Genomic DNA, 24,893 nt, shown 5'->3' on the forward strand with positions numbered 1-24,893 from the left:
AAATATGAAACATGTTAGTATCAAACATTAAAGTCCATATTAAGTTTACACTATACTTATTTTTACACCATTAGTGTAAACTTTTCACCTTGACATAATAAACTTAGCTAGACATAATGAAAGAAAGAAATATAAATAAACAAAATAAGAACATGAATAAGATTAAAGTTAACTAAGTAAATGAAAGGAAATGAAAGGCATAAACTTGATATTAATCAAAGCAAAGCATAAACATTACAAAAAATACAAAGAAAGAAAGCAAGAGTATGATCTTGATCTGGAAACCAAGATGCCTAAATGCATGGCAAATGCCTCCTTTTATAGGCCAAAATTGAGAACTATTGATTTGATGACTAATTGATAAGTGGGTGGCCAACTCTTGACTTGGTGACAATCCTTATCTTCTCTTGTCTGCCCAAAACGTTATTGATAACGTCAAAATTGAAACCACTTGCAAACATGAAAGTTGTAGGAAATTGTCTCAGATATCTTGTGTACAAAATTCAGCTCATTTGGACTTCTAAAACTCTAGATATGGCCAAAATACCGAACAGTGCTTGGGCTGGAGGACATATTCGGGCTTCTTTGTTGTTGCTACAATTTGGACTTGAAAATGGCCTTTCTAGATCTTGGGCTCCATATGAAAGTTGTAGGCCTATGTCTTACCTTTTCATTCATATAAAGTAGACTCAAATCTGAGATCTATAGCTCCAGATATGACTCAATTAACGAACAGTGTTTCAGTTTGGATTGCACCGGCATCTCTTTTCTAATTTTGGTCATCTTTTTGCCCTTGCAATTTAAGTTCTTAAAGTCATCAATCAATCCTTTCATTTATGTGATAGGCCTACATTTAAAATAAATATTTACTACAAATTAAAGGTATCTTATATTATTAGATATATTATTATAAAACATGCTTTAGTTAAGGAGTTATTGATACTTCAAGTGCAAAATGATGATATAAAACCATGATAAAAATGCACTTTTAAGTACTAATCAGAAAGCAAAAAAATCATTTAGTATAAAACATCCATCTAGGACATTAGCAACAATCGAGCCCATTAATTCAACTCTTTAATTGAAACTGATTAAAAAAACCTTAAAACTTAAATAGTCCTAATTCTTTAACCTAAACTTTAAAATCTTATGAAATCCCCTAATTAATTGCAATAGTTCATTTTCAATTTTTTTTTCCATAACTCTATTATTACATTCTCTTCTCCTTTCTTTATGTTCTTTACTTCCACAATCACCATCATTAGCTCTTTCATCTTACTTCCTCGCTCTTATTTTCTCCATTATGGAATACTCCTTAAATCTTATTATCAACAGTTTAGAATGATGGTTTTTATAGATGAATACATGATGGGCTTATAATAATTTGGGATTTAATTGAGTGAATTATTACTAAATCTATTTATTCTAAAGAAAATGTTAATGATTAATTTCAATTGAGGTTTTATATATGAATAAAATGAAAATTATAGATTTTTATATTTTAAAGGTTTAATTTTATACAAGTAATACAAATATGAAAAGGCATGCAAGTAAGTCATTAGAAAATAAAAAAGGAGTTTACACAATTGGATTCTTCCCGTTTGTTTACAGGAAAATAGTTTTCTTTTGGAAAGTGAATTCCGGGAAAGTAAATTATTTTCTAATGTTTGGTAATGTAATGGAAAATAAGTTGGAAAACACTTTTCAGTGTTTGGTTATGTCATGGAAAATGAGCTGAAAAATAACTTATTAATGTTTTATTTTTCTCAAGTTTATTAAAATAATAAGGATAAAATCTTACAAATTAAAAGGTTGAATGAGAATGAAATTAAAAAAATATATAATTCCTAAATTATCTCAAATAAAATAAATAATAATCAAAATAATAAAGATCAAATCTAAAAAATAAAAAATAAATAAAAGATGAATAAATTAAAATAATAATAGTTAACATATCATAAATTATTTTAAATAAAATAAGTAACAATCAAAAGAATGATGATCAAATTTGATAGATAAAAAATTTCAATACAAAAATAATAAGGGAAAAACAAATAACAATTATAAAAATAAGGACCAAAGTTAATATAAAAATTAAATTTTAAGAGATAATATTGAAAAATAAATATTCAAAACAAAATATATATAACAATCAAAAGTTTGAGGATCAAATTTAATATAATCAGCAAATAATATGATATTTCTAAATTTTTCACAACTTCCGGAATGTGTTTTTCACCCAAATTTTCCAGGAAAACACTTTTCTAAAAACCAAGCCAAATTTTCCTTTGATTGGAAGTGTTTTTCGTTGACCAACTTTTCTAATGACAAACAAACACAAGAAAATTTGGAAAGTGGTTTCCCGAAAACCAGCTTTTGGAAAACAAACATGATCTTTAAAGTTCTTTAAATCCAAAAACTCATAAGTAAGATTAACACAATCTTGAAAATCTAAAAATCATATTTAAGATAAAATCTAGATCTAAAGATAACCTTGTATCAAAGAACCAAATGTATTAAAATTGAATTAGACCTATTGATTATAGAGAATTAGAAACCCATAGTATACAAAGAATACCACAAAGTTATTTATACTTTGATATATTTAATTATTCTTTGTTCAACAAAAAAGAAACATGTTGTCCTAAATAAACCAACAATTTTATTCAATAATCCATGACTACTCAAATTTGACAACAATAAACAATTTAATAGACTTAACTAACAACCCTAGAAACCTTAATGGATCATAGACCAAAAACCTCCTAAAAAAAAACCCTAAAGTCCAACATTAGTAATAAATCCTAAACAATGATTAATAGGTTGTCATGAACCCAAATTAAAGTAAAAGTCCAAATTAAAATTAAAACAAGTCTAAATTATTAAAATAACATAAAATCTAAATAATAAATATAATTATTTATGAAACAAGTTTAAATAGCCTAAAACAATTACTTTTCTTATCTAGAATCCTCTACGATTGAATTTAACATCCTAGAAGGCTTAGGATAGTTGTAGCCACCCCTTAATGTCTCAAATTAACTAGGACAACTCTTATTTTAATTGCTAATTAGACCCCATATTTTGCCACCCTTTAACTTCATTATATAACATAAAATCCTTGCAATTTATAAAAAGAGAAATTGCCCAAAATAAGCAAAGTAATTTGCTATTAAATACAACCATTCATCATTTTTTTATATAGTTAGGATAAATAAGAAATCTTTATAAAAAAAATTTTTTAAAAAAAATTATAAAAATCTTTGACATACTTGAAAACCTTGTTGTTGCCCATTAAAGATTTTAGTAGAATTAGTAAACTCCAAAAAATAAGTTGTTGGATATTCTCATATCATTTTGAATCATTTTCTAAACTGATTTAAAATATCAAAAGGTAAAAAGTAAAATTTTGAAACATTAAAAAAGTTCATAAGTTAAAAAGATAATAACTAGTGAAATCCATCTAACACATTCTAGCCTTTATCATGATGTCTTTCTAAACTTCAATTAACTTGAAATTTTAACTTAATATTAAAAAATACTTTTAAAAATTTATGGTAAAATTTTAGCCTAATCCGATGGTGAAATTAAAAGTTATGCACATTAGTGTATATTGAATAAGAGGTAACATTATGTTAAAATCCAAATCTGATTATCTAACCCTTACATAAATTGTATTACTAAGTCTATTTATTTTTTTAAAAAAAATTTAATAATTAATTTGAATTGAAATTAGAGATTTTTATAATTTAAAGGTTCAATTTGATTACAAGTAATATAAATATATGAAGATATGCATGTAAATCCTTAGAAAACAAAGAGTAGTTTACACAATTGGACTCTTAAAGTTCCAAAAGAATCATCTCTTCTTCATTTTAAGGATTTAGAACTTGATAATGGTAAAATACATGGTTTTGCATCATTCAAAGATAATGATAAGAAGAACTTATGAGATTATTTCAAATATTTATCCAATAGTAGTTTAAATCTTGCAAATATTTGAATGTGAGATGTTATGTGAAAAACAGAGGAAAAAATAGGTGTGGATTGTTGCATGTTCTAGGCATATAGGTGATTTGTTGTACATTATATTTATTTAATTTTTTATTGGATTTTTTTTCTTGATAAGGAATTGATATTTTTCTAGATTTGAGTTTAAAATCATAAAAAATATGTTAAAGAGAATAATGATATCTTATTTGTTATTTATTGGACTTTACTTTAAAGAAATTAAGAAATATAAATAGGAAATAAATTATAGATGAAAATATTTTTATAATTTTTTATGGATCTTGACTTATTATCATTGTTTTTTTTTTATGTTAATCTCTTTTTTTAAAAGTAAGTTTAAAGGAGTAACTAATAAAATATTATTAATTATAACTTGAGCAGCATAAGATTTTTCAAAAAAAAGTTTATATTTAATTTTTTTCACTTTCATTTTATTAATTTATACAAATATCTCGAATTTTCAAAATTTAAGTTTTTGCCACATGCCAATCTTACCTCTCATGACATGCAACTTTAGGAGAAAATTGGACAGAATCTCATTGGAGGGATCAAATTAAGAATTGTCTAGAATAGAGGGATAAAATAAATATTAAAAAGTAAAGAGGTCGCATTAAGAAAATCTCAATAGTAGAGGGATGTTCATAAAACTGTTTACCTACAACTCGGCTCCCAGTGCCAGTGTAGTTTAATTCAACCATCTTTTTGCGTAGTACCATCTTCTCTTCCACTTTCCATCATCACATCACTACCGTATTTAGCATCTTTCCGGTGGGTGCATCTCCCTACGATCACCCTCCCATTCCAAATCAGATCAGCTAAATATATTATAATTTGGGAAACCTCAAATATGAGAAGATGATGGAAGGATTGAGATCCAAAATCAGAGTAGCAATAGTAGTTATAGTATCAGCATGGATAGGAATCCTTGCTTTGTACGGTTTATTAAAGCCGATCTCCAATGGCTGCATAATGACTTACATGTATCCTACTTACGTTCCTATTTCTACAAATGGCGGCGTGTCGTCTGCTAAGTATGGATTGTATTTATACCATGAAGGTTGGAAGAAGATTGATTTCAATCAGCATCTTAAGCAGCTTAGTGGAATTCCTCTTCTTTTTATTCCTGGAAATGGTGGCAGTTACAAACAGGTAAGTTTTCCTTCTTTTTTTTTTTAAATTTATTTTTGGATTCTCTGTAGTTTAATTGTTTTTCTTTTTTATTTTCATTTTTTTAAAGAGATCTTTCTATTTATTTATTTATTTATTTATTTATTTATCAAGAGATCTTGTAATTAGTAATTCCAGCTCGCATTAGTTAAATGAGACCTTGCTCTTTTATTTTTTCTTTATTTATTAAGAGATCTTGCAATGAGTAATTCCAGCTCGCATTAATTTAATGAGATCTTGAACTACTTTTTTTTTTTAAAATTAGATCTAGGGTTATGTAAATTCCGCGTGTTCTTATTTTATCTATGTGATTGATTGTGCTCTGAAACAATAAAAATGGGCTTTAAGGGTTTTTTTTAGACTATCGGATTCAATTATGGTCATGTTGAGTTGTTGAAATGGGGTTTTAGTTTCTTGCCTTGCCGTACTTAAATAATGTTGATTACGAGTGGAAGATTCTGGTCTAAAATCCGTTTTTGTTCATCGGATGTTAAATGAATGTCCTACCTAGCAAGGATAGAAAAATCTTGAACCTGTTGAATTATATGTAAATCAACAAGTTGTAAAAATGGGTTAACAATTGGTCGATTGAGTTTCTTTATGGTACCTTTCTTTTTGGCAGAAGAAACTGCAGATTCTGCAACCTATAGAAATGGAAGTGGAAAGTTTAGATGTATATCATACACGACAGCCCCATTTATTTGGTGTAAGAGGGATTGTTTGCACTGCACATTAGAACACTTGAAATATTGAGCTATATTTTTATGCTGGTCTCTTCACAGGTTAGATCCCTGGCTGCAGAATGTGATAGGGCGTATCAGGGAGGTCCACTTGAACAGGCATTTTATCAAGAGGCTTCCCTGACTCCTGAGGAGGGAGGGGAAGATATGGATATAGCTGGCTTCCAGTTGCCTAATCAATATAGTAGAAGACTGGATTGGTTTGCTGTAGACCTTGAAGGTGAACATTCTGCAATGGATGGTCGGATACTGGAAGAGCACACAGAATATGTTGTTTATGCCATCCACAGGGTATTGCTTATTGTGTTTACATTTTGATATGCAAATAGCACACCAAATTAGTTTAATCATCCAGTTGTTTCTTCTTTACAACCTGCTGCACTTCCATCAATTTATGCCGTTGATGCATTTAAGTACCTTTTATCAATCTTGAAGGTATTAGTTTCACTAACTGCTCCTTAGGTTCTCTTTCTACATCCTTACTTACACTTGAACTTCATCAATCATGCCTTGGTTATGTTATCTTACGATACCCTGCTTTCTCACAATTAGAAACTTCAATTCCTCAATTACTTATTAAGTGGTTGTGCATGCAGATTCTGGATCAATATGAAGAATCTCGTGCTGCCCGAGAAAAAGAAGGTGCTGCTGCCTATGGTAGTTTGCCAAAAAGTGTCATATTAGTTGGACATTCAATGGGTGGTTTTGTTGCTAGAGCTGCACTCATCCACCCTCGTTTAAGGAAGGCAGCTGTCGAGACTGTTCTTACTCTTTCAACACCACACCAGTGAGCTTTGCAGCCCTTTCATTCATGTATCTGTATGAAATTTCATTCATTGATTAGTTTTTTACTTAATTCACCTGTTTATCCAGATCACCTCCTGTGGCATTGCAGCCATCATTGGGTCACTATTTTTCCCAGGTAAATGAGGAATGGAGAAAGGGATATGAGGTCCAAACCACTCAGACAGGACATTATGTGTCTGATCCATTACTCTCTCGTGTAGTTGTTGTCTCCATCTCTGGTGGCTATAACGATTATCAGGTATAATCACACTCCCTTTGTTCCATAGAGTGTTTAGGTTTCTGTGTTTTGTTTTTCTTTTAAAATGGTGGCCAAGTGAGCTACCATTCTGGGGCCGAGAGCAACTTGGGTAGGCCCCCTCTCCAATGGTTGTTTTTCACAAGCTGGATTTCGAACCTGAGACCTCCTATTACCAGGATAATCTCAGCAGCGTCCACCCCACTTGCAAGCCTAGCTTGCTTCCGCTAGACCAAACCCACTTGGGTTTTGGGTTTCTATGTTGGTTTGTCTCAAGATGCATGTCCTGTCAAATAATAAATCGCTTTATTTCATACTATCCCCCCATTTGGAAAAGACTTTAACCACCCATTCAGCGTTAACAGAATAAATGATTTGTTTGGGTTAAAAGGGTGCGCAAAAAATGTGAGTCGGCATGATATTTATTGAGTTTTCTTAATTTGTGTGAAGTTACACAGAATGTTACAGGAGCATTTATTTTATTTCTTTGAAGGGGTGGGAGTATTTAAATTGAACAAGGATTGTCAGGTGTTTTCTTTGAGCACTTTATCTGTTTTTGCTGATGTTGATGCAAAACCCTTTATACATCCACTAAACTAAATTATGACAGCTAAAGAATGTCAAACTGATGTGAAGTTTCATATGTATGATTATTGTTGTTTATCCCTATGTTCTGCATATGGTACAAGTCCCCAGTAATTCTGCACTGCTTCAGCCAGGGTTAGCTAATTTTCTTTCTTGCTTTTGCATCTCAGAATAATTTCTAAAAGCAATCTTCATTCTAGTGAAGATTTCCAATTATTCAACTTTTTCTTCCATTGATCTATTAGGGAAATATGATGAGATGACGGCTGTAAAGGAACAGAGTAACTCAAGATTGACTCATCTTAGAGCTCGACCATGATGGTGAATCAAGGTTGATCAAATTTTTAGGTTCAATTGAAAAGATGAGTGAGCCTGTATGTAGTTCATGAACAAGGGGGTAACTATAAGTGGGCTTGTGCTATGCTGTGGGTCAAATTTTTTTCCTATAAAAAATGATGTTTATGTTTCAATGAAAGAAGAAAAATCAACAACTCAAGTTATAGACCTGGTTGAGTTTAATAAATTGGTTTTATTTTAAGTAGTAGATAAAAATAAAGCAGCGATAGCAAACACATAAAAAGTTAAAAAAAAAGAAGAAGTGATCATGACATGACAAGTTGGAAGAAAACCTTGTAAGGATGAAATTGGATAAAAAAAAGAAAAAAAATAGCTTGAGTCAACCTGGGTTAGCATGGTAAATATGTAACCTGGGTAATAAAAGTTGAGCCAACCTGAGTTAACTAGTCAAATTTGTAGCTTGAGTCATGAGATTAAGATAACTAGATATAAATTGAAGGAAACTACAAAACCATTTTTTTTTTTTAATAAAAAAACCAATATCAAACAATAAAATTGGAACATAAAATAAACAAAAAAAAAGATACTGATCCCTGTTAACTTTTCAAACTCATGACCTGTGTTATTTAATCATAAGCATCATACACAAAAAAATCAAAAATCTAAATCCCTAACAAATCAAAGATTGAAGGATGAAATTGAATAAAAAAATAATAACATAAAAGGATAAAAATCTAAAAAGAACAATTAAAAAAATGAGGATAAAAATCAAATAAAAAATAAATCAGAGGTCATGTAATATTGAAGGGTGAAACTAGAAAGAAAAAAACCTTGAATAATAGGATAAAAAAATCAAAAGAATGAGGATCAAATTGAAAAAAAAAAATATTTCATAAATTTGGCTTGAGGGGTGAAATTGAAAACCAATAAAAAGTGCATAAAAGGGTTAAGGAAAGAAATTAGAAATCAAAATATTGAGGATAAACAACATATAACAAATTTAGATTAAAGAACTAAAATGAAAAAAATAAATCAAAACTCTACAAAAGGGCAAAGGACAAAAAACTAGGAATCAAAATAACATGAATCAAATTTTTTAAAAAAAAAACAATTGAGTGGCTGCTCTAAAAATTTGAGGGGCTAGGTGTGGAAACCTTGATGGAGAGAGTAAGGAAGAAAAAAAAGGTTGTTGGCGCTAAACTGAATGCTTGTTGACAGCATGTGTTAGCCAATGACGAAGGGAATGTTGAGAGGAATTGGATGACACCTTGAAAGCCTTTGTCTAGTCACTAGGTGCCGCCCAAAGACGGTGGCCAACAATCACGCATGCAACGCGTTCGTGAACAATTTTTTAAGCTATTATAATGTAAAAGAGAAACCTGCCCCTTAACACACTTAATATTAAAAAAAAAAAGATAAAAAAATGAAACTAACCTTGGGCAAAATGCAAGGGTTTTTTTACTATAAGGGTAGGGAAGTAATTTAACTATGCTTGAAAAAGTGAAATCCCGAAACTATCCGTACACGCAAGGTCTAAGTTTTTTTTTTCCCAAGGGTATTTTAAAGAAGAAAAAGTCTCTCCTATCTCAATAGCTAACCCAATTGTTTTTGGTTTTAAGGGGCAAATTTGTAAATCCACTATTATAGTCCAAAGTTGATTTGAGTAGATAGCTACAGAAAATACACTATTATTAACCCTTTTCCTTTTAGTTTATTTTGTTATTGTTATTTAGCTTCCATAAAACAGTTTCTTGGGTTGTTTATGGAATAATATTTACATGTCTCCTTTAACCTAGAGAGGATGACGTGTGGTGAAAATATGAACCAGAGGATGTGGATTCCTGGTAGGTATGACAACTTCTATTTTGTTTGCTTAGGCGTTTTACTTATTTAATTACTCTTATACAAAAACGATGTTCCACATCTCTAGGTGACCCATTTTGTTCACTTTCTTGGCAGTTATAGAAAGACTTTCTTAGTTTTGAAGCTCGAGCAAGCCGAATTACCTTCTCAACTAAAAGAACACTTCACTTGTCATCCTTTTTTTTATCTTTTTTTTTTCCAATTTTGTTCTTAAAACTATTTTCTTTTGATGTGATCTATTGTGGACCTAATTTCATGAGATAAAATTTTCAATTGAATTAAATAGACAATATCTAAAGTAAGAGCACCAAAATGTAAAACACATAGAAACTTCATGATCAATCTCAAAATTCTTATAATTTTTATTTTGACACAAAAATTTATTGTGTTCTTAAATTAGAGAGAAGAAAGAGAAACTCACTGAAATGGAGGAGAGAAAAAGCTAATGGGAAGGTAGATTGAGTTTGGTTTTGATTTTATGGATTCAATTGATTTTTATTTTTGTGAGTGATTTTGGAATGTTTTAAGGTTGTTGAGTAGTTTATATAGATTCTTATGGTTTTTTTAGATGAAAATTGATTGAAAAATAGATTTTTAGGGCATATGCCTCTTACCTAATATTTTGTTCACCACAATAGCAAACATGTCATCGAGCCCTATTTGTATTTGCATTTTAAAAGCGATTTTGAAAAAAATTGATTTTTTCTTTACTTTAAATTAATATTTTTTTTTTGTGTTTTTAGATTATTTTGATGCTCTGATATAAAAAATGAATTTTTAAAAATAAAAAAAAATTATTTTGATATATTTATGAGTGAAAAGCATTTTAAAAAACAACTTAAAAAAATAGACGATGGATCATTTGTCCTTTTAGTCAAATAAAAATATAGAAAGGGTTTAGACATGTAGTCGTGTAAGGCACTTAAATCTCTCAATGGGTGAGATGTTTGCCCTTTTTTCTTTAACCCATTTTTATTTTTTGGATTTTTTTTTAAATTTTTTGAAAGATTTGAAATAAACTTTTGTAATATATTTAGAAAAGGCTTTTTATAATATTAAAATGATATTGTTTTTAATAAAATTATTGAACATTTTTATTTTTCTCATCTTTCATGATTTGTCTGTCTTTTCCCCCAAGTTTAATTTTTTTCCCTTTTCTTTGCTAACTTTTTTACTGTCACATGATTACGTTGAAATAGGCTCCAACAAATTTAAATGTATTGTTTTAATATTTGAAACACGTCCTTGGCATGGCTATGAAAATATTATTTTATTACTAAAATTTTCTTTTGTTATTCTCATAATAGTTTTATCCAACAAATTGATAAACAAATTGTTAATAAAACAAATAAATTTAAATATCACCCTCTCTTTTTTTTTTTAAATAAAAAAATTGTTTATTTCATGCTTTTTAATTAGTAGTTATTTTTTAAATTTGATGATGTCTTAAAGAGATTCTTGTAATTTATCATTATTTTTTAATACTTTAAATAAATAAGTTTTATTTACATGATGTATTTATAAAAATAAAATCCATTTGTTCTTAGTTAAAGAAAAAACCTCCAATATAAAATAAATAAAAACATTTAGATTAAAAAAATCATGCATATGTTTCTTAATTAAAAAACATGATATTTAATAAAACATCACAATATTAACATATTTTTTATTATGTTCGAAATTAATTTGGGCTTCTACTAATCTCAAAAGTTTGGACTTGTAAAAGTTTTCAAGCCTATCAAGTGGGCTTCAATTCCGCTACATATCTAATGATCCAAGTTTTAACAAGATGACTCTAGCTGAGTTCAACCACCGTTTTGATATTTACCAAGCTGAGTCTGAGCATTTGTATACTCTGGCATTGGCTCAGTTTCACCCCATGTTGGATTGGCTCTTCATATGGAATCAAAATTGTTTTTCATTGTTGATATGCTTTCTGATGAAGTTTTGTAATATCAAATTGGAATATGATTGAAAATAGTTAAAATTCAATTTGCTGTAAATACTTGAAACCAAACCATTTCTTTGCCTTTGTTTATTAATTATTTACTTGAGTGTATGAGAGGATGTCAATGTGGGTTTTTTTTTCCCCTTTTGGGATCACTTATCTACAGAGGTTGGTTAGATGTTGCTAGCAAAATAGAGCTGGTTAACCAAGTCCAGCATGCTTGCTGATGTATAATTGATTATCTGTCGTGAAAAGTGTTCCAAAAGTTTGTAAGATAGCTGTTAACCTTTTCCTTGTTTCATACAGACACTAACATAGTCAAGAAGCATCATGTCCATATAGAATGATTGTAACTGAATTGTACATGTTGGCCTCTGGTAGTTGTGACTTGTGAGATGATAGTGTGTATAGACACTATTTTGGTGGATGATGAGATGCTCTATACCCAAGGGAAAAGGAAAAACAAAGGGAAATATCACAATCAACTACATGTTGTTTCATTCTTTTGTTAAATACTCTGATGCAGATGCTTGGCCTCTTGCTCTACTTTTCTCATCATGGCATACACTAGTTCATTCAGTCGATGCTTTTTTATTATTTTTCTCAAATATAGTTATCAAACTTAACACCTGAAAAAATTGTACTTTGCTCAACTTTTTTATCACATACAATATATCAATAATTTGCGTTGGGCATAATTCTTACTTTTTTGTTATGCTCTTACTTGTTCATCATATGGTAAAACTTTTTACATTTTGACTTTCAGGTTAGAACGAAGTTAGAGTCCCTTGATGGTATTGTGCCACCCACCAATGGTTTTTTGATAAGTAGTACAGGAATGAAAAATGTTTGGTTGTCAATGGAACATCAGGCTATTTTGTGGTGCAACCAGTTAGTTGTGCAAGTAAGTGTGCGGTCTCTACCAGAATACATGCCTGTACCACAAACATTGCTGAAATGTACATGTTCCATGTAGGTGTCACACACTCTCCTTAGTCTGATAGACTCCAAAACAGGCCAGCCATTTCCTGAAGCTAATAAGAGACTTGCAGTATTTGTAAGGATGCTTCGTAGTGGGATACCACAGAGTTTCAACTGGATGTCATCTCATAGATCAACATATGTTCGCTTAAAGGACTTGAAAAATGCAACTGGTATTGTCTATCTTGACTCTATCTTTTATCAGCTGACATCTATTGAAGTTTTATAATTTCTTTAGGAAAGCTTGCTGAAGAAAATAAATGATTGTGTTTTATGAACTACTTTCAAAGTCTGTGAAATCATTTAGGTAATGTAAAAATATTTGTGACATGCAGTAGCGGGAAATTTGATGGATTAAAATGTTCAATTTTTTTCCTCTTCACTGAGATGATAAATAAATAAAGAATTAACTAGAAAGAGAAAGAATTCACGAGTGCAAATATATTAGCAATAAAGACAAGTGAATGATTAATTAAAGATCAATAGTTAGATATATGCCTGTTGTTAGTACTGTAAAGGGAGATGATATCACATCCACATTTTGCTGTCATCACCTTCACTGCCACTGATGCTGTCACCTTTATATATACCCTATTGATGCCATCTTTTGTTAGTGATTATGCTTTGTTTTCTTTTTTCCTTGTACCATGTTAGAGGTGGTGCTTTTCACTACGAGTACTAACCAAGCATCTGAGTTTGGGAAACTTAAAGGATGGGTGCCATCTTTAAAACAGGTCTTTGAAGGGCAAGGAAAAAGAAATGAAAAACTTCTTTAAACCAGCGTTATGTTTTGCAGATGAATTCCATAAGTGTGATTTGGAACCTGTTAATCCTTGGGTTTCTTCCATATTGTTTGGCCACTGGATGACAGTCAAGCAGTTTAAAAGTGGCTTATCATGTGAATACAGCTGGAAAGCAGAATGAGTGGTATAAGAACAACTAGAGTGTGCGTGCTTGGTTTTGGGATTATAGCTGGCAGAACTCTTTCTTAGGTTGCATAATGTGGACAACATTGTTTTTCTTGTAACTATATGAATTTATTTTCAAACTGTCAATGATTTATTTTGACTAATTATAAATTTGAAGTGACAGTCCATGTTGTATTTGCAGGGTCTCAAGTGCATACTTTTTCCAGTTGCCCCAACAATGTTCACTGGAATGATGATGGCCTTGATAGGGATTTATATATCCAGACAACTACCATGACTGTTTTGGCAATGGATGGGAGGAGACGATGGTTGGATATACATAAATTGGTTAGCCTCGTTAAAGCTTCTCATTAGTAGTTCCAAAACGTTTTAATTTATATTTTTTCTCTTCAACCTGACTCCTACATGTAAATGTTTTAATTGCTGATTCTCAAGAGTCGATTTAAGCCTAACCTCCCATTTTAAGTCAGGTTGGCACCTGGTTATATTTCTCCTTTCATTTTCATTTAAATTTGGCATGTAAATGAGCCTCAATACCTGTCCAACTTAACTGTCCTGGAATTTGATAAATAATCTACAAACATTGAATAATGTTCTAGGCTTTGTAGTTCAAGCTTCTGAATTTGTGCATTTAAAGAAAGGTCTGTGGTTTTAAATATTCAACTTTTTCTTTCTGATAGACCACTCTAAAAAATGTGGAGTTACTTATCTGCAATTTATGTGCATAGGGGTCGGATGGAAAAGGACACTTCATGTTTGTAACAAATCTCGCTCCATGTTTTGGGATTAGACTTCATTTATGGCCTGATAAGGGGGAATCTGCGTCAGAAATGGCTGCAAGTAAAAGGGTTCTAGAGGTTACAGCAAAATTGGTGCAGATTCCATCAGGACCAGCACCAAGACAGGTAATAAATATGTTTATTGCATTCTTTCATTTAAATATATTTACCATAATTATGTTTGGTGCTGCCTGCCATTTACATTCACTCCGTGTCTTGTATTAGGGAAATTTATAATATGTTATGAGGTCTAGTTTCTCTAGCGATCAGAGATTAGCTGGACTGTTATTTCTCAAGTGTGTGATAGACTTGCTCTTATTTCTGAATATGCTCTCTCTCTCTCTCTCTCTTTTAATCAGATTGAACCTGGAAGTCAGACTGAGCAAGCACCTCCATCTGCTGTACTCTGGTTGAGTCCTGAAGATATGCATGGTTTCAGATTCTTGACTGTCTCAGTTGCTCCTCGTCCGGTATTGTTGGCCATTCTTGCTTTTTTTCCTTTTCCATGAATGGTTTCTGCATCAAATTATGTTCGACATATTAGTTCAATCATCAAATTAATCTGTATCTTTTCACTTTTCTTTCAAAGTTCTATTCCTCTCATAGATTATTTTTTAGGAGCATATGTTCGACATCATTGCCTTGCCTTGCCTTGTTTTGTCAAATTAGTGATAGCTGCAAACATAAACTTTGGAGGAAGGGAAACGACTCTGGGCTGCAGCTACACCAAGCTGTTCACAAGCAGCTGAGGTTTTGCTTAGTAACAGGATTGCGAATTAACCTCGATCAAATCTTAGTTGCATGTCCACTGAAAATGCCTGCCAGTTCAACAGAAGAGTGATTATGAATTAGCTTGGCAAATAAATTTGTAATTTAATAATAGTTTCATCTACTATTGTGTTTGACACAACAACAACGACCAAGCACCACTCCTGAACTAGTTGGGCTTGGCTATATGGATCCTTTGTGCCATTCCATGTGATCTTGTATTGAATCTGCCTCAAAATTGGGAGATTTTAAATCCTCCAATACTACTTACTTTCACGATAACTTAGGTCCCCCTCTTCCCCCCTACTACTGACAACTTATCACTCCTTCCAACAATGCCTTCTTGTGTCCTACTTTTGTGTCTCCTACATGTTTCTTAATCCAGACAAGTGTTCTTTCAAGTAAATATTGGAGAACCTAAAAAATATCTCACACCATTGATGCTTCAACTAATATAACTAATATGTAAATCACATGCTTTGATTTTTGGCAATTCGGAGTATGATCTCCGCCAGTAGTTCAATCACCAAAAGAGCTGAGTTACTGCTTCTTGTACTAGGGTTGTTTGTATTAGCCTTTTCTCATCTCTGCATTCTTTTGAATGGTGCTTTTATACTTTTGTTCACTGATGCTTTGAAATGGTGGTAATTGATGTGATTAATTCTGATGGTCAGACAATTTCAGGCAGGCCTCCACCAGCAGCTTCCATGGCAGTTGGTCAGTTCTTTAACCCAGATGACGGAAAGAGAGATTTATCTGCTCAGTTTATGCTTCTATCTAGCCATTCTCAGAAGGTTAATGTTTTTTTTAAATACATGAACTTCTTAGGGTTGTAAGACATGGAATCTTAAAATAATGGGTTAGTTAAATCATGCCTTTTCAGACGACTGGCCTTGAAAGTATCATAACTTCTTTTTGTGCAGGAATTACTTTTGAAGGAGGATCATCCCCTAGCTCTCAATTTATCATTCACTGTTAGCTTAGGCCTTCTGCCCATTTCGTTATCTTTGAAGACCACAGGGTGTGGAATTCAAAGGTCTGGCTTTCTGGCAGAAGAGGTTGGAGACATGGAAAACAGTAGTAAGGAATTTAATTTATTTCTAGTCAGCCAATTGTTTTATTATCAATGGATCTACATGTAATCCTCTTGTTCTCAAGCATGCATATTGCTACAAATCTGTCTGAGGCGTTCTATATGATATCATGGATTTCCACACTGCTTCATTTTCACTTCTCAAATTAGTTTCACTGATGGATTTATCAATACTGCACTTTGAACTGCGGGTTTTGAACTCTTGTGAACTCATTCCATGCCCTATTTCAGTAATTTGATTTTGACTTGGATACAAACCCCTTTGGTTATATGAAATAAACCTGTAGACAGCTATCATTTATCACATTCCATGTGGATTTATTTACAATTGAAGGTTCTCCTACACGTGTGTCATTTTTCCACTAAGTTAGCTTTCCTGGAATCCAGGGCTTTGTAAACTGCGGTGTTTCCCACCAGTAGCGCTTGCCTGGGATCATACATCAGGTCTTCACATCCTTCCAAATTTGTTCAGTGAAACTATTGTGGTTGATTCCTCACCTGCTCTATGGAGTTCTACCCAGGGGTCTGAAAAAACCACCATTATGTTACTGGTATGATGCTGTTTACATGTGTGTGTTTGTGTGCTCTTATGACAGTGGTTGCATGTGTACTCTTGTACTGTAGATGTATAGATTTAATGTTTTAGCTTTAATTGTTAACCAGTAGAGGTCTTTATCTCTGTATGCTTCTTCAGGTTGATCCTCATTGTTCATATAAAGCAAGAATTGCTGTTTCAGAAACTGCAGCGGCTAGCAGATTTTTGCTTTTGTATAGCTCACAGGTAATTCTAGAGCCTCCTGTGAATTTTCTGCATAATATCATTTCTGTTTTTTACTTTAAAAATTAATTTTGGAAAGTGCCTTTGTTTTCTTGCATTTTCTTCTTGTAATTTGCTATTATTTTTACTGCTTTTCTTTGAAACTTGTCATTTAAAGGCAATTCCTTGAGCATGCAATTGTGGTTAGATATTGGTTGGGTTTTTTGGTATGATTTAAATCATTGAAGAGTTACCGGAGTAATGAAATGAAAATTCAGACCTGAGTTTAATTAGGAGGAGGATGTGTTATAATGTTTACAACCTTCTGTGTTGCAATGGTGTTTAAAACACAAGGCCAAAAGAAAAGACTTGCAGTTGCAGGATTAATGTGGAATGCAGAGGTAGAAAGAATTAGTTTTGGGTCATCCAAAGGTCCTTAAGATGGGAGTATCTAACCATGAGAAACACCAAAATTGGATAGAGACATGGAAGCATTATTATTTTCCTTGGTTAATTTATCCATATAGACAATGAGCCTTCACATATATGGGATTATATCTTGTTGGAGACATGCTTGCATTTGTCAAATCAGATGCTCCAAGAGATGGGAATGGCTTCATGCTGTTATGATGACATGCTTATATTAATGATTCTTAGTGTTACTTCTTGGTAAATCAAAGTTATATCATGTCATGAGTTTTCTTTAATGCAGATAGTTGGCTTCTCCATTGCGGTTATCTTTTTTGCTCTGATGCGACAAGCACATGCATGGGATCTTGATCTGCCCATGCCTTCAATGCTGGTGGCTGTTGAGTCCAATTTGAGAATTCCATGGCCATTTTTGCTTCTAGGCTTTGTACCCATTTTGTTTTCCTTGTTCATTTCCTTGCTAAAGTCTCAACCGCTTCCACCATTGGCAAGCTTCGTCTTTGTATCAATGATTTGCTATGTTTTTGCCAATGGATCTGTGATTCTTCTGGTATTGGTTTCACAATTGGTGTTCTATGGGGTTGCAATCATACATGTTTTCATCAAGTCAAGGTTGGTATGCTTGTCTTCTCTGTGCTTCATACTATGTGGATATGGATGACATGTTTACCAATGTTTCAATTGTCTTAGTCAAAGACCCCCCTGGGGAAGGAGGGGCGGTGTGCAAGGGAGAGAATGAAAACAAAAGAAAATTGCTGTTTTATCATTCCATATCTGATTGGTTATTATATTGCTTAAATAAAGCTAGAGGGTTCACAATTTTTCAAGTGAGAAGTGACCTTCCTATTAAAGAATATATTATATGCCCATAACTAACTTCTTTTGCATAATTAAATTTATTTTGACCATCACAATCCACAACCTTACCCTAGAGGTGTCTGCAGATTATCGATGGGAACTGATAATCATGTGATGCACACAGGATCTAAGATGGGATTCCTTTTCTTTTTCCTTTTCTTTTCCCTCTTTATCATAGCATAATGGAGCCCCTATTTTCTTTCCTGTACTTCAAACGAGTTATCCATTTGGTATTAATATGTTAAAGTATCACATTTGATGCTGAACAGCAAGAGTTTATACTTTGCAGGTGGCAAGAACGTGAAGGAAATATTTGCTTGGCATTTCTTCATTGGTTTATTAATTTATCCTCTGGTTTCTTTTCATTAAAGGTAAGGCACACTGGGATAAATCATTGTGTCATCTCCATTTTCGATGTAAAATGGCATAATCAGTTGCATAACAAGAGTTTAAGGCCCTGTTTGGCATTGCAGTCTAACTATGTTTTTGAAAATTCTTGAATTCTTTTCTTATTTAGCTTCAAATTATTTTTGGTCTAATGTAAAAAATAAAATTTTAAAAATAAAAAATAAAAAAAATCTATTATTTTGATGCATTTCTGAGCACTTTGAAAAGTAATCTCAACTATACTCTCAATCAAGCCTTAAGTAGTCCTTTGTACTGGAAACCACTCCACTTTACAGGAAGCCTGTAGAACTTTGTTCGGTAGTCTATTTGTGCTGATTTCTCTTTATTCTCTCATGGTCACAGGGCATATTTATCTCCTTCTATATTTGTTTTCCCCAAATTTATGGGCACAAGTTATGCTTTAGCTTGCTCACCTGATCTAATTTGTTCATAAAGCAGGTTGTGAGGGTTCTTAGAGTCAATCCGTTACTTGTTACTGCACTGACTGCTATTACCTTGGGGTGCTTTGTCCAACCAGCTCTGGGTTTATTCATATTGATCTTGTCTCATGCTTTGTGCTGTCATAATGCGTTGTGCAGGTACTTTTCAAGTTTGAATTCCTTTTACTTATCATTGTTGCGCATTCACTTCATTTTCAGAACAAGTGGTACCCGTCCTAAGTGTTTCTCCATGTTTGTGTAACAGTTTTTTTACGGCTTCCTTTCGCAGCCATGCACGAATGAAAGAATTGCTTGATTTTAAAGATGTTGGGAATGAAATATCTCAGCAATTTGCATCTAAACATGATGCTGGACTCGACCAGAATTTCCAGCTGGAGGAGAACAGCTCCAGTAGTCCAGACTCTTCAAGAAGTTTTGGGGACACCCAATTAGAGATATTCCATCACCGGCATGGTTTATTGATTCTGCATCTTCTTGCAGCGCTAATGTTTGTGCCCTCTTTTGTGGCTTGGTTGCAGGTATGAAAAACGTGTTCTTTCCTCTATTGGCCTTGAGTATTGAATGTATCACTTCTGCAATGACTTAGTTTGACCATCTGCTTTGATTTTTTGTGGTGGCACACAGCCAATATAATCCCCATAGATCTGGCAACTCAAGCTGAGACATTATTTTATGACCACTATAAGCTGCTTCCAAATTTCCAACTTTAGAAACGAATGGTATAATAGTTTAAAAGCCCCCCACCCTTGCCGCACTTTCTCTATCTCCCCCTCCCTCTCTCTCTCATGCATGGTTTCAAATGGATTATATTGCTCAATGATATGTTATATTTGTTTGCTTCTCAGTAAAAAATAAAATATATAATATGATTCACATGAATTTAGAAATAGTTTATGAATGTGTAGTTATGTGGTTACTGTTGCACGATATTCAATCTACCGTGTGGTGTTTGCATATTCTGTGTGCTCTTGCATAATATCGTACCTTTCATAAATTCATCTCTAGTTCACAAGGATGCTATAGCACCAAGATCTTCATAGTGTATGCACTGTTCTCCTTGCACTTCTGGTTGAACATGATCTGTCCTTAATAGAGGAACTTGTGTGACTGCAGAGAATAGGCATGGGTCATAGCGTTCCATGGTTCCTTGATTCAGCTCTTTGCATTGGTGTCATTCTTCATGGTATCCTCAACTCGAAGCCTGAGTTCAACTCCATGTTTTCCTTCCCCGAAATATTTGGGAAGGAAGTCAGATTGGACTTCATCTACTTGCTCGCTGGCTACTATTCCTATGTTGCTGGTTTGGGCTTGGTGCCATACAGAGTATTTTATGCCATGGCTGCTATAGGGTTCATATCTTGTGCCATGAGGATCTTATATAGGAGAAGCAGGGAGAAGGGAGAGCCACGTTTTGGCAGAAAAAAGCGTTCTCATAGACATTGAGGACGTGTAAAAAGCATCAGAATTTTAGAAGATATCCTGTACAAGCATTTGTGATGGGAGGTGTCATGAAATGAGCATTCAGTTTCTGCAGATAATAAGCCTGCAATCTTTGAAGGGAAGTGATCTTGCTAACAGGTGAAGGGTAATACAGAAACAAAGAAGCAAATTTTGTTGTTGTACCATTGGGCCGATTTTTTATGGCTTTGCATTTTTGTATGTATATGAGCATTTTGTTTTGAGATCATAGGAGAGGAGGGACTTGCTTTTGCAATTGAAAATACATCCTGCATTTGGCATAAAACAAGGCCATTGTTGATTGTGCAAAGCAAGGTAATCCTTCAAGAGTTTACTTGCTGAAGATTTGGTCTCTTTGGTTTTATTTATGATTTTTGTTAGATTATTACCTTCGTCTGAAATTGCATCAAGCCAGGAATCAGCTATGATCTATAGATCTTATGGCTAGCCTGTTAGACCAACTAACAGCAGGCGATGGGATTTAACAGGTGGAAGCGGTCTGGGGTTTTAGGTGCTCGTAAGCTAATGGTATGGGACTAGCTAATCTTTTTATTCATGGCAATGAATGCCTATAGCTAATGCAGGCAGGAAGAATGAAGCTTCCGGTGAGCTCTGGACGATTAGTTGTTGGCCGAGGACATTAAAGAGCATCGATTTTCTTTGGGCAAACCTGAAAAAGGTCTGCAGTCTATAGGGACATTATCGATTAGGTTTAGAACTAGAACCAATTCTTTTTCCTTGATCAAGTCCTCTTCCATACAGATTGATACTCGATCATTTTGTCGAAGATGAGATCATGGGCAGCTAGGGCATCCACCAGACCCCCCGTTCTCTAACATGACCCTCATGGATATCATAGCAATTGGATTGGGAGGTAAAAGTGACAAGGATCAATAATTTGAATATTATCAAGTATCCAGCTTTTCCAAAGCCTTCTCTATGAAAATGACTACTTCCCATTTCAATTGTTGTGTATTGTCCACCTGTTTTGGAGCTTACAATCACTCCTCCCCATTCAAGCATCGGAGCACTGTCCTTCAAGTGCGAGAAAAGGGTGGTGGGCTATATCAAGTACAGGACCGCAATGGTGATGGTGGCCTGGTTGTGTTGATTGAAGGCTAAAAAGAATTTCCAGTATTAATGGGTCAGTGGGTTTCGACTGAGGGTTTGTGAGGGATGTTATGCTACTGGTTTCATGGTCGCTGGATTCGGCGGTGTATAGAGAGGGAATGAATTGATGATCCTTAAATTGGTTTAGACCCTAGATTTAGCTACCTTCATCCCTAGTTCTCAAAATTATGCAATTATAACTTATCTAACTCTTCATTTTCACCTTTTCTCTTCAATTAAGTTGAAATAAATTTTTTTCTTAAATCCCTTTTCTTCAATTTCTCTTTAATTAAATCCTCATAATTAATGACCCAAACTCCTCAATTGTTTACACGTTACTCGATGATTGTTGGTCTAATTTTAACTTTAATTATATTTTTTTTATCTTTCTAATTTTTTTTCACTTTCTGTAATTTTTTTATTTTTTATGATTTATTTTTTAACACACAAAAATTAAATAAAAATAAACATGATTAAAATTTACTAAATTTACTGAAAATACATATTTTAAAAAAAAAATCTAATTTTTTTTAAAATATATATAAAAATGAGATTCAAAATTGAGTTATGACAATGATTATTTGGACTTGAAAAATTAACAAACTTCTAAAAAAATATGAAGAAATTATTAATACTAGAATATTTATGTTAAGAGTTTTTATTTGGTTGTTTTCATAATAAATTCCTAGTTATTAGGAATTTATTATGAAATCAGTTATTTTTACCCATTCCTTAGGAGAATCCCTGTTGATTAGGAGTTTGTTAGTCATGGGATAGTTATTGCTATTTTTCTGCAATTTAGTTATTTGTAATTCTATTTAAGTCAAATTTATATTCAATGAATAATATGTAATTTTTCACATATCTATCTACATTATACACTGAATAAAGCTTTCAGTTTCTAACAATCTATCTATCAAATATATGTTCAAAAAAAAAAGTTATTCTGTATGCAAAATATTCTCACAAAATATGCAAACATATTATAGAATTCTTATATAAAAGTTATGTATTCAATCTGGTGTTCTTAATTTTATAACTCTGTAGTTTAATATTTCGACATCCAAGAACAATGATAAGCTCAACAACTCAAAAACCAGTTTTTTATCATAGGAAAATGAACAATTTCTTCAATTAACAAATAAGATAATTTATCTTTTATTTTATTTTATTTTATTTTTTTTGAAAATGAGAGGAAATTTTGGTTCAAATTTAAATGTGATGGGCGTTAAGATAAGGTGCATACATACACGCATCATCAAGTCTAAATTAGCATTTATTGCATGTAGGTTTACATATAAGATTTCTGTAAACTGAAAGGATAGTTTAGTGATAAAAGGGTAGCATTTAATACATGATCATATCATGTATTAACCTTGATTCAACATGTTGGTCCAACAAGAATCCATCATCACAAAAACTCATATATAAACACGGCCATCTTCTTCTTCATTATATTGTATATTGATATTATCATAATCAGCACCGAAGCTTTTAACGTCATGATTGAAGTCTGTAATTTCTTGAAATCTTCAAGCGTGAATCAATATCTCCCCTCACGACGTCCCCTCCAGTGTGAAAGCCGCCCAAATAGCCAGGATCAAATTAATCATTACCAGAATACTTCATCGTCGGTAGCCAAATGGTCTAGCATCGCCGTCGCAGAAAACCCAGAAAATTCAAATGCGGCACCCCAAGTCATGACCCTATCATGTGACTTTACCTTATGGGATCCCTTGGTCTTGTCCTTGGACTTGCAAGATGGGTGCATGTGACACCCTGTGCACCGTGGCTTAGAGCATTTTCCTGTGAACTTGGAGTGGTTTGTGGGCTTTGATGGGACCTTGGCGAACAATCCGGCTGTTGGAGGTGCATCGAACTTATTGAATTTTTTTTCTGAAGGCTTAGAGTTCCATGGAGATGGCAAGATCGTGTAGGTCCTAACCATTCCATGTGGGCGTCCCTCTCTCTTCATCTTGCCTACTTCAGATTGCGGGCTTGAATTTGGAAGAAACTGTCTTGATGATGAAAGGCAAGGTGTTGCCTGTTTCAATTTATAGGAAGTTGAGTTGGTGATAGGAACTTGGGGAGCACGGAATATTTTGTATCAGAAAGAAAATTAGGCAGCAAGGCGTTCAGGTCGGTGAGTAATTAGATGATCGTGTTGACCAAGCTAAATTATATAGATGACTTTGTTATTAAATTAAATTAAAGGAAATGATTTTCATCCCTTTGATCATTTTGAATCTAATCTAAACCGTTGGCCCCAAAACGAAAACACAACGCCCAAAAGCATGCTATGAAATCCCCACGTCCTTAAAGGCACTGAATACAAAATATTCCTCTCTCCATGGGTGAGGGGAAGAAGTGGTGTCCATGGCGGAGGGGAGATTCCAAGTGGCTGGCCAGAGAGAGCATTATTATACACTATTTTAGTTTTTTTTTTTAATAGTACTTTACTTTTCAATTAAACAGTAAAGCAATGTTTCTTATTATTTTTTAAATTCCCGATTTGAGACTTTGGTGTAAATCCCGATCGGTTGGAAGGAAAGGGTTGTGGCCAGCGAGCCAAATATTTCGTCCTTAAACTTTCTTTTTTTATTTAATTTTTTATAGTATAATTGCATGAGATAAAGTTTTAAATTACAAGAGAATGATACAATTAAAAGTAAGATTACCACAGTATAAAACATGAAGGAAATAATCGATCACAAAGTTTTTAGAAATTTTATTTCAATCCAGAGGCTTATTTGTTTATTTTTCACCCATTAAGTTTGAAAGATAAAAGAGAAAATCGTAAAAAAATATAGGTGAGAGAAAGTTGTTATTTGATCACAATCCTATTACTAACAAAATATCTTTATCTCAATAGAATTTATTTAATAAGAGAAGTTGAATAAGAAAATCAAAATATAAGTTGATTTTAATTTTCTTGATTTTGATTTTTTTGATTTTTTATTTTTAAGTGATTTTTAAGTGTTTTGAACCGATAATTGATTTATAGAAATTTTTGGTGTTTTTAGATATACATACATGGAAAATAGATTTTTAAGCAGAACCCATTTGATTTTCCGGCCATAATTTTCAGCCATAATTTTGAGCAACAGCTTAGTAGGAGATAGGTCGTTTGTCACTACAAGTATAGTTAACAAACCTGGTTAGGGGTTGACGTGGCCAAGAGGTCTCGTCCTAAGTTTTATTGGTCAACCCTAAAAATTTCAAAAAATATA

The 24,893-nt window shown here is 32.7% G+C and overlaps 1 protein-coding gene across 2 annotated transcripts; it reads left to right on the top strand.

Moving 5' to 3' along the window:
- The first annotated feature begins 4,663 nt into the window (after nt 1-4,663).
- LOC105140193 (phosphatidylinositol deacylase) lies at nt 4,664-20,945 on the top strand. Of its 2 annotated transcripts, none has more exons than XM_011046931.1 (18): nt 4,664-5,160; nt 5,961-6,209; nt 6,515-6,705; nt 6,792-6,963; nt 12,420-12,557; nt 12,630-12,807; nt 13,745-13,890; nt 14,292-14,468; nt 14,702-14,812; nt 15,785-15,904; nt 16,034-16,190; nt 16,591-16,754; nt 16,898-16,984; nt 17,673-18,001; nt 18,537-18,618; nt 19,094-19,233; nt 19,340-19,613; nt 20,209-20,945. In XM_011046931.1, exons 1-18 carry the CDS (start codon nt 4,867-4,869, stop codon nt 20,536-20,538), a joined length of 3,339 nt encoding a protein of 1,112 aa, XP_011045233.1. In that variant the 5' UTR covers nt 4,664-4,866; the 3' UTR covers nt 20,539-20,945. The 2 variants fall into 2 exon arrangements, with proteins under 2 accessions (XP_011045233.1, XP_011045234.1); XM_011046932.1 differs by having other exon boundaries at nt 19,364-19,613.
- Nucleotides 20,946-24,893: the final 3,948 nt, after the last annotated feature.

This window comes from Populus euphratica, unplaced genomic scaffold, assembly GCF_000495115.2.
Source record: "Populus euphratica unplaced genomic scaffold, PopEup_1.0 scaffold256.1, whole genome shotgun sequence".
Classification (NCBI taxonomy): Eukaryota; Viridiplantae; Streptophyta; class Magnoliopsida; order Malpighiales; family Salicaceae; genus Populus; species Populus euphratica.

Excerpts from the sequence above, each read along its gene's own strand:
- LOC105140193 (XM_011046931.1), top strand. The coding sequence starts at position 4,867 with ATGATGGAAGGATTGAGATCCAAAATCAGAGTAGCAATAGTAGTTATA. Across the intron at positions 6,210-6,514 it reads TTGTTTATGCCATCCACAGG|ATTCTGGATCAATATGAAGA; the intron begins GTATTGCTTATT and ends TTGTGCATGCAG. Across the intron at positions 16,755-16,897 it reads AAACCACCATTATGTTACTG|GTTGATCCTCATTGTTCATA; the intron begins GTATGATGCTGT and ends ATGCTTCTTCAG.